This window comes from Vicia villosa, linkage group LG6 (assembly GCF_029867415.1).
Source record: "Vicia villosa cultivar HV-30 ecotype Madison, WI linkage group LG6, Vvil1.0, whole genome shotgun sequence".
NCBI lineage: Eukaryota > Viridiplantae > Streptophyta > Magnoliopsida > Fabales > Fabaceae > Vicia > Vicia villosa.
Genome location: NC_081185.1, coordinates 144,729,059 through 144,748,340, shown reverse-complemented (window position 1 = coordinate 144,748,340; position 19,282 = coordinate 144,729,059). Strand labels below are relative to the sequence as shown.

Genomic DNA, 19,282 nt, shown 5'->3' with positions numbered 1-19,282 from the left:
CTTGGGCATGCTCACTCTGAAGCAATTAAGTCTGTTTTACATACATGCAATATTTCCATACCGCAAAAGGATCGTCTGAATTTTTGTAGTTCTTGCTGTTTAGGAAAATCACACAAACACTTTGCACCTATGACTCACACCATAATGGAAATGAAAAGTACTCTGTATTTTTTCATTCATCAATTTCTTATCTTACACAGTACACATGTCTAATATATATATAGGTTTTCATTTACAAGCCTATCTCTCCTGATTAGTATCAGTTACAAACTTTGTATAATATATGCTATACTGTTACACTACTCTATTATGTAGGATGAAAAAATAGGTGAGGCAATCTTATATGGGGTAATCTTGGGGAATAAGATGATTTATAGGTGAAGGTATATTGTGAAGGAAAAAAAAAATTGCCTAAACAATACTCTCATTATATATAACATAAATGAGCATTGTTGAAAAACTTCTTAAGAAAATTGAATGTCGTTTTACCGATCATATTCGTAAAAATTGTCCAAATCTTGTTGGAACTTCTAATTAAGTAATTATATTTTTAATCTACTTTTATTAGTCAAATAATTTTTTGTGTGGCTATATGAAGTGCGAAACATATATTAAATAAAGAATACAATTATAACACAATATCACATAAAATAAACTTACATGAACATAAAATTTACATATTTTACAATGGCGGCATCTCATTAGACCAATGGTTTTTGGGAGGAGAATGTTGGAATATTGATATTAACTGACTTTTTGTGAGAGACATACTATTTATTCACATATAATTTTAAGATGATAGGTACGAATGAGTTCACTTACTTATAAAAGTCCAAATCACTACATTTTCATCTAATGTGAAATTATTTTCTATTTATTCACACTTATATTATGATTATTCTAACAATAACATGCTTAACATGCATAGCGAAACTTGACTAATTATAAAAATGTTGTTCGTTTTCTAGCATAAAATAAGATATTTTTAAAAATTAAAATAATTTGAAAATAAATAAAAAAAAACAGTTATTTGAGTATTTATAAAGATGCGAGTTTTAATCCATCTGTAGAGGAAGTATTATTTTGGTAATTTATAGAGATTTTATTGAATATTTTGAAGATATAAATTTGGTTTGGTAATTGAATAAGTGGAGTAAAGTGATAAAGAAATCTATTTTTCAATCACCGCCCCTCTACCAAATATTTCTGTAAATGTTGTTTGGACCTTGATATTTAATATTTATTATAATATTATAGAAATAAAGAAGATTGGGTGTTCAATAAAAGGCGATGTAACACTAGTGGTGCAACTGATGTTGGTGCATTGTTTTTCTCACTCATCTTCACGTACTAGTACATTGTATTTGCAACCAAATCTTGAAAAGTATATCATCATCAAAGATTATTTATTTCTATTAGTTTTGCAACTGTATATACTACTGTTCTTTTTCTTTTTGGGTTAAGTGGACTACACCATATCCTTGGTATATTTAGAGGTGTTTGCAGTATGATTTAGGCGATTTTGACGCTAAAAATCATCTGAATCACAATAGAAAAAATACATGTAGTTCGGTTTAGTTAAGTTGGTTCAGTTTTGAGTTGGTTCGATTTTTTACTATTGAGCCATAAACACATATAAAAGAAAATATAATTGTGTTTAATCATTCGTGCATCACTATAAAAAAATTGTAATTGTTAAAATAAATTTATGATTTGATAATGTATCTTACAATTTCATCTTAGGTCTAAAGAATGATATACATGAAATTGTATTCATAGATAAATATTATACAAAAAATACGATAAAATATATTTTGTTAAAATAGTATTTATAAATGAGTAATATTTTATGAGAAAAAGGAATATGCATTGATAGTGTAAAACATTTTACATTGTCAACCAATCACAACCATGTATCTAATTAAAACATAATTTTAATTTAGAAAAACTAATATGACATGGCAAGTGTAAGAATTTTGATTGGTTGTATGTGTAAAGTTGGTTTACATTGTCAGTGCACTACCTTTAAACTCATATTTTATTTTTTGATGATATATAAATTAATATATATATATATATATATATATATATATATATATATATATATATATATATATATATATATATATATATATATATATATATATATATAATATGATAAAATGTACACATAATATTAATTGATTTCTCAAAAAAAATTAAAAAAATTATATATTAAGGTTTTGTAACATAATACGGTTTAATTTTGTTTGATTCGATTTGAAAAATACAAACAACAAATTAAACCGAACCGCGCGGTTATATTATAAATGATCAAAACACATCTGAAGCAAATGCGGTTTTTTATAGTTTCAATTTGATTCAATTCAATTTTATGAATTTTTATTTGACCGGTTTAGTTTTGAACACCTGATGCATCTGTTATTGCCATGGGCGGAGCTACAGCCCAGTGAGCCTGTACACGCGCTCGGGCTCAATTCGTCATTTCGTTATATACTCTCCACTTAATAGTCGATTTTTAGACAACACCAGAGACAAATTAATAATTTTTAGATAAAATTAAGGACAAAATTAATAAAAACAGAGTGTCAAATTTTTGGACAAAATCAAGGACAAAAACCGTTCTCAGAGCTCCACTGTTGCCACCTCCCAACATGCTGCATGTTCTATCTAGCATATAATATGAGCAGCTTTAGTTTAGTGGCGAGCTTATCCAATAGTTTCGCGTGCCATTTCCTTTGCCCATGCCTAAACCAAAATAATACGAGTATTATTGTTTTGTGTTCTCGATAACAAATCTTAAGAGCACTCTTTAATATATTTAAATAAAGTATTTTTTTAAGAAATGTATAACATAATTTTGTATAAAGATTTCTCATTAATTTGTATCATAAAAACATATGTTAATGAATACAAAATTAAGTGAAAGTGGAGGATTTTAGTTGGTACATGCTGCAGATTGGCACGCTTCCGACATTTATCATATTTTCTAATGAATGTCGTATTATCCTACATTAAAGTTGGCGAGTAAGTAATAACTCGCTCTTAGCAATTTTTGGACTAGAGTTCAATCACCAATGTGACTGCCTCAAGGCCAGCCTCTATTCTCTAAGATATAGATTCCAATTCATATATCCACTATCTATTATATAATTCTTCTATATTTTATCAATTCTTTATTATCTTTTTTAAATATTTGTCTAGTATTTTTTTTTTCTTTTTGATGTATACTCCTTTGTTATTTGTATTTATTTTAAATATAATTGAGAGAAACATGAAGTAAAGAAACGCATAAGAGAGATAAAAGAATGAAGTAAGGAGATATACAATATAATAGAGAGAACGAAGAAAGAGAGGAGATAAAAGACATGATAGTTGAAAAATAAGGGATATATACACTAAAAATATGTTAGAGAGTGGTAAGTTCAACAAGTTGATTCTTGATTTTGAAAATATTGATGTGAAGGTCGATGATGAAGATCAAACGCTGTTATTGTTGTGCGATTTGCCTCGAACACATGCTCACTTAAAAGAAACTCTCTTGTATAGAAGAGAGTCTCTGACATTTGAAGAAGTTCAACCAGCCTTGTACTCTAAGGACTTGAATGAACAAAAGTAGCATAAAATTTTGACTGTTGGTGAAGGTTTGGCCGTTAAGGGAAAATTCTTGCAAAAGGAGGGTAAGTTCGACAAGAAGAAGGACAAAAGTCAGCAGAAGTTTTACTTCAACGATATCATTGTAAGAAGGGGGGTCACACAAGAAAGGTGTGTCATGAACGCCTGAAAGATCATGGAGGTAAGGATAATGTCAACACAACCATTGGTCAAGATGATTTCGAATCATATGATGTTCTTGTGGTTTCAAGCAGTGACTCGAGTAAGAAGTGGATTATGGATCCAGGTTGCACTTGGCAAATGACTCCAAACAAAGACTTGTTCGAGGAATTATGACTTCAAGATGGTGGATCTATATTGTTAGGAAGCAACAAAGCTTGCAAGATTGCAAGTGTTGGATCTATGAGATTCAAGCTCCATAACGAGTCACTAAGGTTGTTGACTGAAGTCAGGCATGTTACTGATTTAAAGAGAAATTTGATTTCTCTTGGTGGATTCGACAAGAAATGATACGTTTTCCAAGGAGAGAAAAGTATCCTAAGAGTCATGAAGGGGTCGAAAAAAGTCTTGAGAGACATAAAGATACAAGACTTGTATACCCTTGACGCTGAAGTTGTAAGTGGTTCGACAAATGTTGCATCCACAAAATCTTTGTCGAAGACAGAAATTTGGAATATGAGATTTGGCCATGTCAATGAAAGGGGTCAGGTCGAATTGGGAAAAAAAATCTGCTTGGTGGAGACAAAATCAAAAAGCTGAAGGTTTATGAATCATGTGTACTTGGAAAATCTTGCAAAATGAAGTTCAACAAAGGAAAACAAAAAACACATAGATCCCTTGATTGCATCCATGCTGATATTTGGGGGCCTGCAAGGTGTCCATCGCATTCAGAAGCAAGGTATTTTCTATCTATAGTATATGATTATTCCAAAAAATTATGGGTATTCTTCCAGAAAACTAAGGATGAAAATTTTGAGGATTTCAAAAGTTGGAAGAGTCTGGTCGAAAATCAAACTGGCAGAAAGGTCAAGAGGTTGAGAACCGATAATGGCCTTGAATTTTTCAGTGAGGTGATCGATATGTTTTTGAATTGCATCTGGTATTGCAAGGCACAAAACTACTGCAGGTACTCCACATCAAAATGGTTTTGCTGAAAGGTTTAATCAAACGATTTTGGAGAGAGTCAGATGCATGTTGAATAGTGGTGGGTTAAATAAGGTGTTTTGAGATGAGGTTGTTTTGAGAGTAACATATCTGATAACGAGATGTCCTTCGTCTGTGTTAGATATGAAGACATCTGAAGAAGTTTGGTCGTGACATCCACCAGTTCTTGATAAACCGAGAGTATTTGGCTGTATAGTCTATCCTTACATTAGGCAAGACAAGGTCGAACCTAGAGCTCTGAAATGCACGGTCATGGGATGTCTTGAAGGAGTCAAATATTATAGGCTATGGTGCCTAGAGCCATATCACAAGAGGAGTATCACCAGTCGAGATGTAGTTTTGAATGAAGTTGTAATGTCTTTTAAGAAAACTGATGATGTTGGTCGAAGTGCAGAAATATATGACGAAGAGATGGAAGAGGTAGAGATTTATATTGAGGCGGAGCATGTTGATACTGAATTACATATCCCATATGAAGTCAAAGAATAAGCAAAAGATGTTGAGGGAGTTGAGGAAACAGTCAATGACTACCTATTATCAAGAGATAGGTCGAGAAGAGTCATCATGCCACCTCAGAGACTAAAGTATGCAAATTTTATACCTATTCATCTTTCTAATGTAAGTAATAATTTTGTAAAACACTTCATAATTTTTTTTCATAACAATAATTATTATATTTATTTTTTTAATAGGTGATTAAATTAAAAACGACTTGTAATAAAAAAAAAAAAGGAAGAAGTATATTAGACAATTTGACTAGTACTATTATTACACATAAAATAATGCAGAATAATTTAGGTTTATCATTCCAACTTGGCAATTCCATGACATCATCATAATCACACGTCTCCCCAAAATTACCAATTTTTTGGACCGCTGCTGTGAAAGATAGCTGTCAGAAAATATAATACTACTACTAATTTACTCATTGATTGCTAATTTAGATGGATGGGGGTAGTACCCATCATTATAGACGCCGCCTTCCACGTGTAAGAATCATAAAACACATGAGTCCCACAAGTTGCTCGATATTTACCATGAAAACTGCTATAAATACCCATTTCTCAGCTTTCTCCACAATTCCACAATTCAAATTAGAAACAAAGTCTTAACATCATTGAAATCAAGCTCTGAGTTCGTAGTTTCGTGCTCGTGTTTCATAGAAGCAGCATTCCCTCTTGGAGTGCACTTCTCGTAACCGATCAATTTCTTCATCACATTCTCTAAGTTTTTCTCTGTAAGTTTGGCACTTTCTTTTTAAGTCGGTTTTATCTTTTTTATGGACGAAATTACCCTTGTGCTTTTTGAGTACTTTTGATTATGCTTTTTGATTGTTGTTTGCTGTAATAACAATGCAGTGATCAAGTTTTTGAAAGATGACGGTGACACCTAAAATTTCTGTTAACGACGGAAACTTGGTTGTTCATGGCAAGACCATACTTAAAGGAGTTCCAGAAAATGTTGTGCTTACTCCAGGTTCCGGCAACGGTCTTGTTACCGGAGGTGCTTTCATCGGCGCAACTGCTTCTAATACGAAAAGCCTCCATGTTTTTCCCATCGGAGTTTTAGAGTAAGTTGTTTACTTGTTCTTGTTTTCAAAAACCTCAGGTTAATTGTTGTAGAGTAAAATTTAATGAAACTATTGCACTTTACTTGCAGGGGGCTTCGATTTGTGTGTTGCTTCCGGTTCAAGTTATGGTGGATGACACAGAGAATGGGAAATTGTGGGAGGGATATTCCTCTGGAGACTCAGTTTATGCTTATAGAGAGCAAAGACAGTGAAGGGGAAGCGGATGAAGCAGAAAATTCTCCCATTATTTACACTGTTTTGCTTCCTCTATTGGAAGGTCCATTTCGATCTGTTCTACAAGGGAATGAGAAAAGCGAGATCGAGGTTTGCTTTGAGAGTGGTGAGTAACTAAGTAACTCTTTATCATGTGAAAAACGGTTTGGTTTGGTTTGGATTGGTGTAGAAGCATGAAATTTATAATTTAGTCGTGTTTAATGTTAATTCAGTTTCTTCCCGGTCTGCCAAAAATTGTGGGGTGGAGCGGTCGTTAGTGCAATTAGAATTGGGGCTGGATAATCCTCAATCAATTGAATCAAACAAATGGAGTTTATAGCTTTGGAGAAAATATATATAAGGTGGTATCCCAAACAAACTCCTTTTGGTATGTGATTTGGTTTTGCAGGTGATCATGCTGTTGAGACAAATCAAGGCCTTCACATGGTTTACATGCATGCTGGCACCAACCCTTTTGAAGTCATCAACCAAGCTGTCAAGTAAGACATTTCCTCCATTTCTTTTGACTTGTTAGTTAGGATATAGGATTGAGTTATTGATTTTATCTATTGGTATAAATATTTGTAGACTGTTTTGTAAGAGGTTATAACAACAACTTATGACATGTTTCATTAGCTGTTTTTAACATATTTTGATTAGCTCTTCGAGGTAGTTTACGAAAACAACTTATAGCTTACTTGAAAACTATTGAACTTTATTTTATTTTGTTATAGAGATAATGTAATGGTCTTGGATAGATCATTATGACCGAGGTTATCTATGTAGCCGATTCCACTTAGTAGGATAAAGTTTGGTTGTTGTGTTGTACGATATGGGTTAGGGCCCAGTCAACTAGCCCAAGAACAGAGCACTTGCACCAATAATAAGCGTTTATGTATAAGTGATTAACTTAATTGTTTACCCAAACATGGCTTTGTCTTGTGTTTTCCCCCTAAATTCCTGTACTATGGTCCCCTCAGTCGTTGGAACTGACAGAACATCGTGTTACATGGACTTGTTTGCGTTATAATAGTTAGAACATGTTCTTTATTTGGTGAATATTAGAATTAGAATTTGTATCTTGACGATTGTGGTTTAACTGATTCCTTTTTCTGTTTTATTTATTAAGGGCTGTGGAAAAGCACATGCAAACATTTCATCATCGTGAGAAGAAAAGAGTAAGACCCTCTTCCTTGAAGCATTACTAATGAATGTACAAGTTCGCAGAGTTAGTATCTTATGGATCTTTTAACCTTGTTCTGTTTGTTTTATTTATGCAGCTGCCATCTTTTCTTGACATGTTTGGTTGGTGCACATGGGATGCTTTCTATACTGATGTAACAGCAGAGGGTGTTGAACAAGGCCTGAAAAGGTAATTTTTGAGAGAATTGTATATTATGTTTGTAAATTTAACGATGAACTAATGGATGAAATTCGTTTTCTTGTAACTGCAGTCTATCAGAGGGAGGTACACCTCCGCGGTTTCTCATCATAGATGATGGCTGGCAACAGATTGAAAGTAAAGCAAAGGATCCTGGCTGTGTTGTGCAAGAAGGAGCACAGTAAGAATCTTGTGTTCTGTTATTCTCTTTTCTTATTTATTACTATACGGTTTCAAAATAGTTATTCTTTTGAAACTAATCTGAGTAAAGTACTTGCAATTGATATGTTGGAAATTGTTATTATTATTGCAGATTTGCTACTATGTTGACTGGTATTAAAGAGAATGCAAAATTTCAAAAGAATAAAAATGGAGAGCACAGCGAACCGACATCGGGTCTTAAACATCTTGTTGACGGAGTGAAGAAACATCACAATGTCAAGTATGGTCCTAGTTCCTTAAAATTTGTCGATATTTTATGCAGGGCATTCTCTTTTCTGTATTAGAGAAGTATTGTTCGATAAGTAGCTCAACGAGTTAACTATCCGAATTCTTAATTCGTTACTCTTTTGATGGACAGAAATGTTTATGTATGGCATGCACTAGCTGGTTATTGGGGTGGAGTGAAGCCAGCAGCAACTGGCATGGAACATTACGACACGGCTTTGGCATACCCGGTGCAATCGCCTGGAGTATTAGGAAACCAACCAGACATTGTCATGGACAGCTTGTCTGTACACGGCCTCGGTCTAGTACATCCAAAGAAGGTTTTCAATTTCTATAATGAGCTCCATGCCTATTTAGCTTCATGTGGAGTAGATGGAGTGAAGGTAGATGTGCAAAACATTATTGAAACCCTTGGTGCTGGACATGGTGGCCGAGTCTCACTTACCCGCAGCTATCATCATGCACTTGAGGCTTCCATTGCTCGTAACTTTTCCGACAATGGATGCATCGCGTGTATGTGTCACAACACTGATGGACTTTATAGTGCTAAGCAGACTGCTGTTGTGAGAGCCTCCGATGATTTTTACCCACGTGATCCTGCTTCCCACACAATCCATATTTCGTCTGTTGCATACAATTCACTTTTCCTTGGAGAGTTTATGCAACCAGATTGGGACATGTTCCATGTAAGTGAAACTGAATTGATCTTTAATTGTAATTCAGTTAGTACCTTCTTTTTTAGGTGTTAATTTTCTTCATTTTAACAAAAATATCTTTGTGATTTCAGAGTTTACATCCAGCAGCTGAGTATCACGCTGCAGCTCGTGCAATCGGTGGATGTCCGATTTATGTCAGGTGCAGAGTTATTGTCCAATTGCAAATCTCTTATTTATACTTATACATAAAATCAACATAGATTTAGCTGAGATATTTTTTCTCTCTTTATAATGATTTTACAGTGATAAGCCTGGCAACCACAATTTTGATCTTCTTAAGAAGCTGGTTCTCTCTGATGGTTCAGTTCTCCGTGCTCAATTACCAGGAAGGCCTACGCGCGACTCTCTATTTGTTGATCCGGCAAGAGATAGGACTAGGTTTGTTTTTACTTAACTTCGAATCTATGTTTCTTAGATGTAAATTGAGGACTTGTTTATTAACTTGAGTTGTAATTTTCAGTCTGCTCAAAATATGGAACATGAACAAATGTACTGGAGTTGTTGGTGTATTTAACTGCCAAGGTGCTGGGTGGTGCAAGGTAGAGAAGAAAACTCGCATCCACGATATATCTCCCGGCACACTTACTAGCTCTGTTTGTGCCTCTGATGTTGATCTTATCAATCAAGTAGCTGGTGCTGAATGGCACGGGGAGACTATTGTATATGCTTACAGATCAGGTACTATTAATTATTCACAATTAATTTAACATATGAATTCAAATAAGTCACAATCATGATTAAATACTCCTCTCCATTTTCAGGCGACGTGATTCGGCTACCGAAAGGTGTTTCAATTCCAGTGACACTAAAGGTTCTGGAGTTTGAACTTTTCCATTTCTGTCCAATCCAAGTAAGATTTCACCATCAACTTATACAATATTTCATTGGTTTCTGGATTTTATTTCTGCTTTTGATTTTGTTAAACTAACCAATGTAATGTTTCATTTGACAGGAAATTGCGCTCGGTATATCGTTTGCAGCAATAGGCCTAATGGATATGTTCAACACCGGAGGAGCTGTGGAAGAGGTCGAAATTCATAGAGAGACTGACAACAAACAAGAGCTATTTGCCAGAGAGGCTGTATCGGAACTGACAACTTCTCTAAGTCCTAACCGAAGGACAACAGCAACTATTACTTTGAAAGTTAGAGGAAGTGGAAAGTTTGGAGTTTACTCCTCGCAGCGTCCACTAAAGTGCGCCGTGGATGGGACTGAAACTGACTTCAACTATGACTCAGAAACTGGATTAACAATCTTCTTCATCCCAGTTCCTCAAGAGGAGCTGTATAAATGGTCAATTGAGATTCAAGTTTAAGTCATCAGCATTTGGTATTAAGTGAAATTTGTGTAGGGAGAAGGGTTTTGTCATAATAATAACTACACATTTGGTATCATGTAGCTATAGCTGAGAGATGGGGAGAATGGAGTTGAGGGTTGTTGTTGTAACTTGTAACTTATGTGGCTGAGAGAGTTTCACATCATGTCATTAGCAGGGGAGAGGAATGATGTCCTATTCCCATGGATGTAATATGTTTCGTTTCTATCAAATAAAATGTTTTCATGTTTGAAAAGTTTGAGTGTGTTGTTCCTATTTTATCATAAAATCGTAGTATAGTGCTAAGATTCCGAGGCTTGATTGAAATGGGGTTTGAATTGGAAAAAACATTTGACAAATAATTTGTATAGCTAATACACATTGCCTTTTCTTTTTGGACTGCTATGTGTTTATAAAAGATTGATAAGAGAGAAAATAAAAATATCCACAACACTTGGAGCCACAGAAGTGTAGATAGAGCCTATGCAGGGTCACATATAGCTGGAAATCTTTCAATAGAAAGAGAAATTTGAATATTATATACTTCATTTGTGACTACCCCATCCTTGTAATTGAGAGTTGCGTAGAACATTTTTACTAGATTCAAAAGCATCTCTCCTATCTTGCAGACAATAATCCTTAGATTCTCTTAAATGAAGGAGTTGAAGAATTCAAACTTATCAAAATAACTATCATCCTAATGAAATGGGATGAGTTTGGCAGTTGGCAAAGTGCTTATTGAAGATGTTTTCTTGATCTTGAGATGAGAATTCTTTGAAAATATAAACTTGAGCAAAAGAGCTACTGATAGTAAGAGTCTTATTGGGGTGCCATTTTTGGTGATAATGATAATGATAAACTCACACATGAAAAAAAAATTACAAATAAACAAGGAAAAAAAAAGAATGTTGCAAATAAAATTTATTGAAGTTTCAATGAAAAATATTAAAAAGAAAAAGACATTTAGCTCCCAGTGAGGATTGAACTCACGACCTTTCCCTTACGAAGGGAACGCACTACCACTATGCTATGGAAGCTCAATGATTTTTCTTTAATTTTTATATAATTTGTCCATTGGATTAATTTATAGGGTTAAATATAGGTCACTCCTATGATATAGCGAGTTTCAATTTTGCCCCCTTATAATGTCTAGATTATGTGTGTTTGCCCCTTGGTTTACTATTTTGGGGGTGTTCGTGGGTCGGTTTGATTCGATTTTAAGAGAATTTGATACCCAAACTGATTACAATTAAATGGATTGGTTTTGATTGGATTTGTAAATTTTTACAACAAAATCTGAACCGAACCCAGAAATAACGGGTTGATTTGGGTTGGATTGATCGGGTAGATAAAAAATGCAAAAATATTTTAAAAAAATAACTTATTTATAGAAATTAGTTTTTCCATAATAATATAAAAAATATAGTATTAACAGTGTTCAAATGTAAATATTAAAAAATATATAACATAAAAACTTTTGAATCTATAACTAGTCATTTGAGTTAGTACGGTGATGAATGTGTTTCATAGCTCTTTGCTCAATTACCACATTACACTAACAATTTTCTAATAACAAATTAAAATAGCATAACTTGTCAACATACGACATTTTACTTTTTTCTTATCAAAGTTGAATGCTTGATAGTAATTTTCATGATAATTAATAAAGGTTGGTTTGGGTTGGGCTTGCAGGTAGAAAATAAAAAATCTGATACCCGAACCAATTGTCATTGGATTTCATTGGTTTGGTTCAGTTCTTAGCCGAACTGAAAAAATGTCCAACCCAAACACTATGGTTTGATTCAAATTCTGGTTTGGTTCGGATTTACCTGAGCCAATGAACACCCCTAAACTGTTTCAACTAATAATGTTTTTTTAAGCCTACGTGAGTGTCTATACATAGCTTTTTTTTAAGGCTTAAATGCAGTTTTGACCCCCCAAAATTTTCAATTGCTTGATTTTTGTCCCCCATATTTCAATTACTTGATTTTGGTCCTCAAATTTTTTTAATGGCTTGATTTTGGCCCCCTAAGTTTTAGTTGATTGATTTTGGCCCCTCAAATTTGTCCACATTTACATTTGATAGTCCTCTAATGACATGTAAACTAAAATTTTCATTTTTTATTGTTTTTTTTTATAATTTTCTTCTTTATATTTCTATTTTTCTTCTTTTTAGAATAGTTAAGTTTTGAATGTAATATATTGAAAATCTTAAATATTTCATTCAACTTAGAATATACAGACAAGCATGCAATATCCCTTATAAAAAATTGAAATTTTATATGACTAATAAAATTGCTAGACTTTGGGACTTTATGCTTAACTATGAGGAAGTTATTGGCAAAAAAATTTGTCATTTTAATTAGGTAGTGGTCTATTTATTTTGTTAAAATAATTTACTATTAGGCATAAATTGAATGAAATATTTAAGATTTTTTAAATATTAAATTCAAAGTTTAACTATTAACAAGAGAAGAAAAATAGAATTGTAGAGAAAGAAAATTTAAAAAAAGAAAAGGAAAGAGAAAAAGCAAAAAAATAACATAAAAATCTAGTCTACATGTCATTAGAGGACTATCAAATGCAAAAGGGACAGATTTGAGGGGTCAAAATCAAGTAACTGGAACTTGGGGGGGGGGGGGGGGGGGGGGGGCAAAATCAGGCAATTACAAACCTTGGGGGACTAAAATCAAGCAATTGAAACATGACGGACCAAAATCAAGCAATTAAGAAATGAAAATTATACCTCGTACCCCTACCATTATCCCACTACCCTTACATTTTTTAAAATATTTCAATTCTATCCTTTTAATAATAAAATAATTTTATTATTTAATATTTACCATTTCACACCCCTATCAAAGTGCATCGGATAGCTTGCAATCAAGTTTCCCGATTTGTAATTTTTTTTCACCGGATAACTTGCAGTCAAGTTATCCGGTTTGTAATTTTTCGTCACCAGATAACTTGCAGTCAAGTTATCCGGTTTGCAATTTTTCTTCACCTGATAACTTGCAGTCAAGTTATCCGATTTGTCATTTTTCTTCACCGGATAACTTGCAGTCAAGTTATCCGGTTTGTAATATTGTAGATAACGATTTTATTTACTTTTGGCCACGGTTTTACCTTGTTGCCTAAACTTTTTTATTTTTTATTTTATTTACTTTTGGCCACGGTTGTTTCTTGTTGCCTAAACTTTTTATTTATTTTTTAATTTTCGGATTAGTTAAAAACTATGCACCATCATCATTTTCAAATGATTTTAGATTTTTTCCTAACAACCCTGTCATTTTTCCATCATATTTTGACTTCATCAAGATTAAATGTACTTTCTGTAACGTCCCAAACTACTTTCAAGATTACTGACTGACCCTGCAACGTGTGAGGAAAACGTGTGATGAAAAGACTCGTGTTGGTTTGTGGAGCACATCTCTAAGATTTGCTCGACCGTTCTTTGTACCGTTGCTACGAACTCGAGTGGGATTTTCTGTTTGAAACCTTCATATGTTCGCCACATCACCAAAACATCCTCGGTTCTTGAGCTCAAAGTTGATGTAAATGACGTTTCCTCCGTCGTCAATTGAAGGTGACTGATACTCGAGCTTCACAACCTTCCGTTTATCACAGTAAGGTAGGCGGTATTGGATTTCTTCGATGATATCTTCGAGCGAGGATTATTCTTGCACTTTGATCGTCCTCCCGGGTCTTCTACTTTCGGAGTAGGAGACATGTGCGACATACCAACGAATGTTGTACTCATATCGAGACATTTTTGTGTTTATTTGAAATACTCCCTCCGGACTTATTTATAAGCAACTATTCTTTTTTTAGGTTCATTGAATAATGAGTGTATCTGGTCTTTTATGTAGACTAGATACATTCATTATTCAATGAATCTAAAAAGAGAATCTTTGCTTATAAATCAGGCCGGAGTAGTACAACATTAGAAACCTCAAATTTATAGAAGACCTAAATGTATATGGACCACACATTCTCTGTAACAGAATGTTTTGTAGGTATATCCACAGAAGTTTCCCTGTTAAATTTCCAATTAAGAGCCTTCCGTAGATACATCTACAGAAGTTTCCCTGTTAGTTTTTTAACATAACAGAGTTAAATAGCAGTAGCAGTAGCAGTAGGAAAATAAAATACAAAATAAAGAGTACAATGTTATAATTGACAAAAATTGATTATATCGCAATGTTATAGAGTGCATATATTGCAATTTGAAACTATAAAATACATCAAAAGAACTGTCGCCGGCTAAATCTATTGGTGGTTCCAATTTTGACTTTTTCTTATTCGATTCTTTTTTCGATGTTCTTCAATCTTTCGAATTTGAGCATCCTATAAACAAAAATATCCGGCCACGTCTCGATATCTACGATATGATGAAGCATCCATTCCGGTGATGTAGGTGGTATGGGGCATCCCGATTTCAAGTAAAATTTCACAAAGTGACTTGCTTTTGAAAGCCATCCAATACACATGATGCGATCATTTGAATTTGGAGGCGGTGCAGTGCAGAGTGGGAAAAGGGTTTCAGAAAAACCATAATGTGCTTAGTCGATGCACACCATATCATATGTGCATGCAATAAGATGTTCCATAACTCGTGAAAAATATAATTCAACCCGGCCCGAGACATATTGTCGATCAATTGAGAATAAAGAATGTTGCCCCTAAATTGATGTTCCAACACCATAATTCTCCGAACAAATGTGGTTTATATCTCATTATGTTGGTTTTTAATCATCAGATTTATGGTGTCCCAATATCGACACAAGTCACCGTTGCTATTAGCCAACCAATTTTTCAAACTAGCATGGGTTTACTCAACTCTGTTTGTGGTCGTATTCTCAAGGTGTCAGACATTATCAGTCCATGCACACAAAACCTTCTCATTCACCTTATCAAGAATGGTGCTTTAAATATATTTCAATAAATCCGAATACTTTTCACACACTTTACGAAATTGAATGATGGAATCGACGTATAATTATTTTGTCGAAGAATTTATAATACGAGTCCATGCATCCATTATATGTTCAACAATCACACCGAGCTTCACCAATTTTCCACCTTCGGTCTCTACTTGTTTCGTCCCCACCGCGGGTTTAACCTTACTTCTCACATTACATGTTATGTGATATCGACAAAGTAATGCATTGGAAGAAGGAAATACCTTTGCCATCACATTCATTAAAGAGGTATCATGGTCTGTAACAATTGCTTTAGGCATCTCGACTTATTCCTTCAAAAGTGACCGACACACCTCTAATGCCCAAAAAAAAAATCCTATTTTTCACACTCCAAAAAAGCAAAACCAACGGATTATGTCTTCTCAATGGATGTAACACATACCATCTTAAATAACGAAAGTCGATACTTGTTGTTCTTGTAGGTAGAATCAAGAAGAAGCATTGTCGGGAAAGTGTTGAACAACTTTATCGAATCCGGATGAGTCCAAAAAATATCTCGGACCATAACCCCATCGTTGTAAGTTCTGTACCGCGACACGTATTTGTTATCATCCAACATCTTCAACAATTGTTTCATCTCACTTCTATCTCCCCTAATCTCTTTATTATTGTGGTACCAGATGTTATACACTTGCCTTATATTTGAAACGTTGTCGGGTTCCTTCTGTTTTAATGTGGCAAGTATATTTTTCGGTTGGACAAGATTTAAGGACATGTCATTCATACATGTCTTCTCTTATGGATTGAGCCGACAAACACTAGAATGACCTTGTAATTTTCCGCACATATCATGGTTATGCAAGCCACAAAAATCTCCATTTCTTGCTAGCCACCATGTAACCACTGATTTTTAATGGACACTCGCATTTTCTAGTACCCTTCATCTCTTTTAAACTTCCTTAGAGGAGGATGGTATTTCCTGCTTCTTTCACACAACATTGTTACGAAAGCGCTTCTTCTTATCGTACCATTATATGATCTTCCTATTACCGCACCATAACCAAGGTTATTTTCATTCCTACGAATCCATGTGAGCATGCTTTCTCGATCATCAAACTCTTGCTTGTATTTAAAGTCACCGCCGACATCTACCGCCTTGACGACTACCCCTTCAACATTTGGAGAAACATCGACTAAAGGAACTAATCTCTTGAGATATTATCGGGGTGCACCATACCTATTCGTAACCAATAACACAAATAACACAAAATTACAAGACTGCTAGAAAAACAACATAGACACATTCCGTAGATGCACCTCTGAAACGTGTTCATCTTCAACATGTTCCGTAGATGTACCTACGGAAGCAACATAACTTTTTTTTTTGCAAAAAAATGATACATAATGTGAGCAATACAATGGATAAAGATGAATATTTACCTGAAATTCAATCTTCTCTTGCTCCTTTTGATTTGTTGCACTAAAAAGTTGTATCTTTGGAGTGGAAAATGATATTGATGAAGTAGGGTTTTTTAGGGTGGTGAGAGTGAGTTTTGAAGAAGAAATGTAACAATGGAGAAGTGATCATGCTGGTTCAAACTATATCAGATGCTTCTGTAGGTACATCTACGAAATATTATGGCGCTAAGTCATTCTGTAGATGCATGTACCTACGAAACAATCTCTGAATTTATGTGTCCAATGTGTAAATTTATTCTCAAATTCCTTTGATAACTCCGGAAGGATGTCAAACCCCAAGAATATAATCCTGAAAACGTCTACCATTATTTTCTAATTAGAATTGCTACATTATGCACCTTTTACAACTTATTTCAACAATAATTGAGAGAAAACAATATTTATAACTTCCAAAACCTTAATGACTCCTATATATGACCCATTAAAGAGCATACCTATGAAGATAACTGAAAAAAACTACTCTCTTCGTCTCACAATAGGTGTCTTCTTTCCTATTTTTATTTGTCTCAAATTATTTGTCCATTTAGAATATCAATGTCATATTTATTATTTTTTTCCACTAACTTACCCTTTATTTATTGTATTTTAATTGATTTAAGTACTCCACTACATATTATTAATAAAGTTATTTTACTAAATCAAACTCATTTTATCATTGAAATCAACATAATTAATCATTTTCTTAAAAAACGTAAAAATCTCAAAGAAAACACGACGGATGGAGTAATAGTTTTAAAATATTTTTCCTCTCTTTTCTCACTTGATGTTTTAAGACATATTACAACATCTTTGAAATTTGAAACCATAAGTTTTTCTTTTATAGAATTTTCTATTTTGAATATTCCAGTAAAAACTTTTCCCATTTATATAGAAATCGGTGCAATCTCGAAAATAGAAGAATCAAATGCATGTATTTATATAAAGGTTGGTGCAAATTCGAAAATACAAAAAATATTGGTTCAATCACGACCATACTAAATCTCTTTAAAAATTATACAAAAACATCATTAAACTGAGTTTTTATAGTGTATCCTATATTTTATAAACTCCTTTATTTCTCTATAGATTGAAACCTCACACCATTACACTTTTAAGAACCCATCACTTCTTAAACCACTTCCTTAAATAATCGATCATACAAATTTGAGTGAAAACTAATCTCATTATTCAACAAATGTCGAACAATATCGATCAAGACTCTTCTATTATCTTAAGTGATGTTGAATGGTATGAAACTCACAAAGAGAAACCCAAAAGACTATTGTAACTGGACAAACATCTTGTTTGAATACTCAAACTACAATATTTATTTTTAAAACTTTCAATTTGAATTTCCCAATAATTTTTTTTCCATTTACACTCGTTTAGGAAATTTTGTATACTAGATTGGAGGTTTTATTGAAGTGAAGTAATCTAATCAAATTACAAATTTCATTGAAGTGAAGCTTTGGAAAAAAATTACTGAAATTTTGGAACTAGGATGAAGGTAAAACTAATGAAAAAAAGTATTTTGATATTAATTTTGTAGGTTGGAGAAATATTGATCCAACAAAAAGGGAATAAAAATTAATTTTCTCTTGCCATGTATGATATGTTAACTCATACTTGCGTCCAGCCCCGTTCCTGTTATTTTATGGGTCCGAGACCAAAATTAAAATAAAAAAAAATCAATTTCATTTAAAGCAATACTCTTTAATACATAATAATAATTTTACCAAATATTAAAAAACTTCTCTTTACTTAAAAATTCATAAGTGATTTCTTTGAACAAATTGAGATGTAAAATCATTTATAATCACATCAAAATCAATGTTCTCCAACATATCCTTCTCAATTGATAAAGTTTCCAAACCGTTCAATCTCTCAAGTAGGTTTTAATTAGCTTTAGTTTTGAAAAACTTCTAATATCGATGCTACAATCACGGACGTCATTAAAATTCTTTTAGTAATTGATATATTTCGATAGCAATCTAGAAGTTTGATAAATGTAATAATATCAATGGCCAACATTGTTTCATTTGGAAAAGATCATCTACATCACCAATATATTGCCATGAGAAAAAGTAGAGTGAAATTTAACACAAAATTATTTCAACTCATTATCATCCATCCAAAGACTTTAACTTTTGTGAATCATATCAAAATCAAATGATACTTTCAAATTTCTTCAATTACTTAAATCTATTTTTCAAAAAAATAATTGTCATATCAATAACGATAAGAAAATAGTCGATTTTAAATGATTCTTCTGGCGACTGATTTTCATGTTCTTCATGGTTCTCTCCAAAATGTATTTTTTTTCCCTTCAAATTACACAATATTTTGTTGGAAAGATGGGTTCTTTTTTTTTTTTTTAATCAAAAAGGGGGACTAAGCCCACCAGAAAATATATTAAAAAAGAAGAGAGATGTTACAGAGCAAAAGAAAATAGGGGGGGGGGGGGGACCGAACCAAAACCCC

At 33.3% G+C, this 19,282-nt stretch overlaps 1 protein-coding gene and 1 non-coding gene across 2 annotated transcripts; one reads left to right on the top strand and one right to left on the bottom strand.

The window, feature by feature from the left end:
* The first annotated feature begins 5,858 nt into the window (after positions 1-5,858).
* LOC131610351 (probable galactinol--sucrose galactosyltransferase 2) lies at positions 5,859-10,677 on the top strand. Its single transcript, XM_058882269.1, has 14 exons — positions 5,859-6,016; positions 6,138-6,349; positions 6,439-6,689; positions 6,972-7,062; positions 7,692-7,740; positions 7,843-7,934; positions 8,017-8,124; positions 8,257-8,385; positions 8,524-9,076; positions 9,178-9,245; positions 9,350-9,484; positions 9,567-9,784; positions 9,868-9,956; positions 10,059-10,677. Exons 2-14 carry the CDS (start codon positions 6,156-6,158, stop codon positions 10,419-10,421), a joined length of 2,340 nt encoding a protein of 779 aa, XP_058738252.1. The 5' UTR covers positions 5,859-6,016; positions 6,138-6,155; the 3' UTR covers positions 10,422-10,677.
* Positions 10,678-11,386: 709 nt separating this feature from the next.
* On the bottom strand, positions 11,387-11,458 carry TRNAT-CGU (transfer RNA threonine (anticodon CGU)). The gene has a single exon. It is a non-coding gene; the product is annotated as a tRNA-Thr (tRNA).
* Positions 11,459-19,282: the final 7,824 nt, after the last annotated feature.

Bases quoted from the DNA above. Each gene is read 5' to 3' on its own strand.
- LOC131610351 (XM_058882269.1), top strand. From the start codon at position 6,156: ATGACGGTGACACCTAAAATTTCTGTTAACGACGGAAACTTGGTTGTT. The intron at 6,690-6,971 runs GTGAGTAACTAA...TTGGTTTTGCAG, and splicing joins CGAGGTTTGCTTTGAGAGTG to GTGATCATGCTGTTGAGACA. The intron at 8,125-8,256 runs GTAAGAATCTTG...TTATTATTGCAG, and splicing joins GTTGTGCAAGAAGGAGCACA to ATTTGCTACTATGTTGACTG.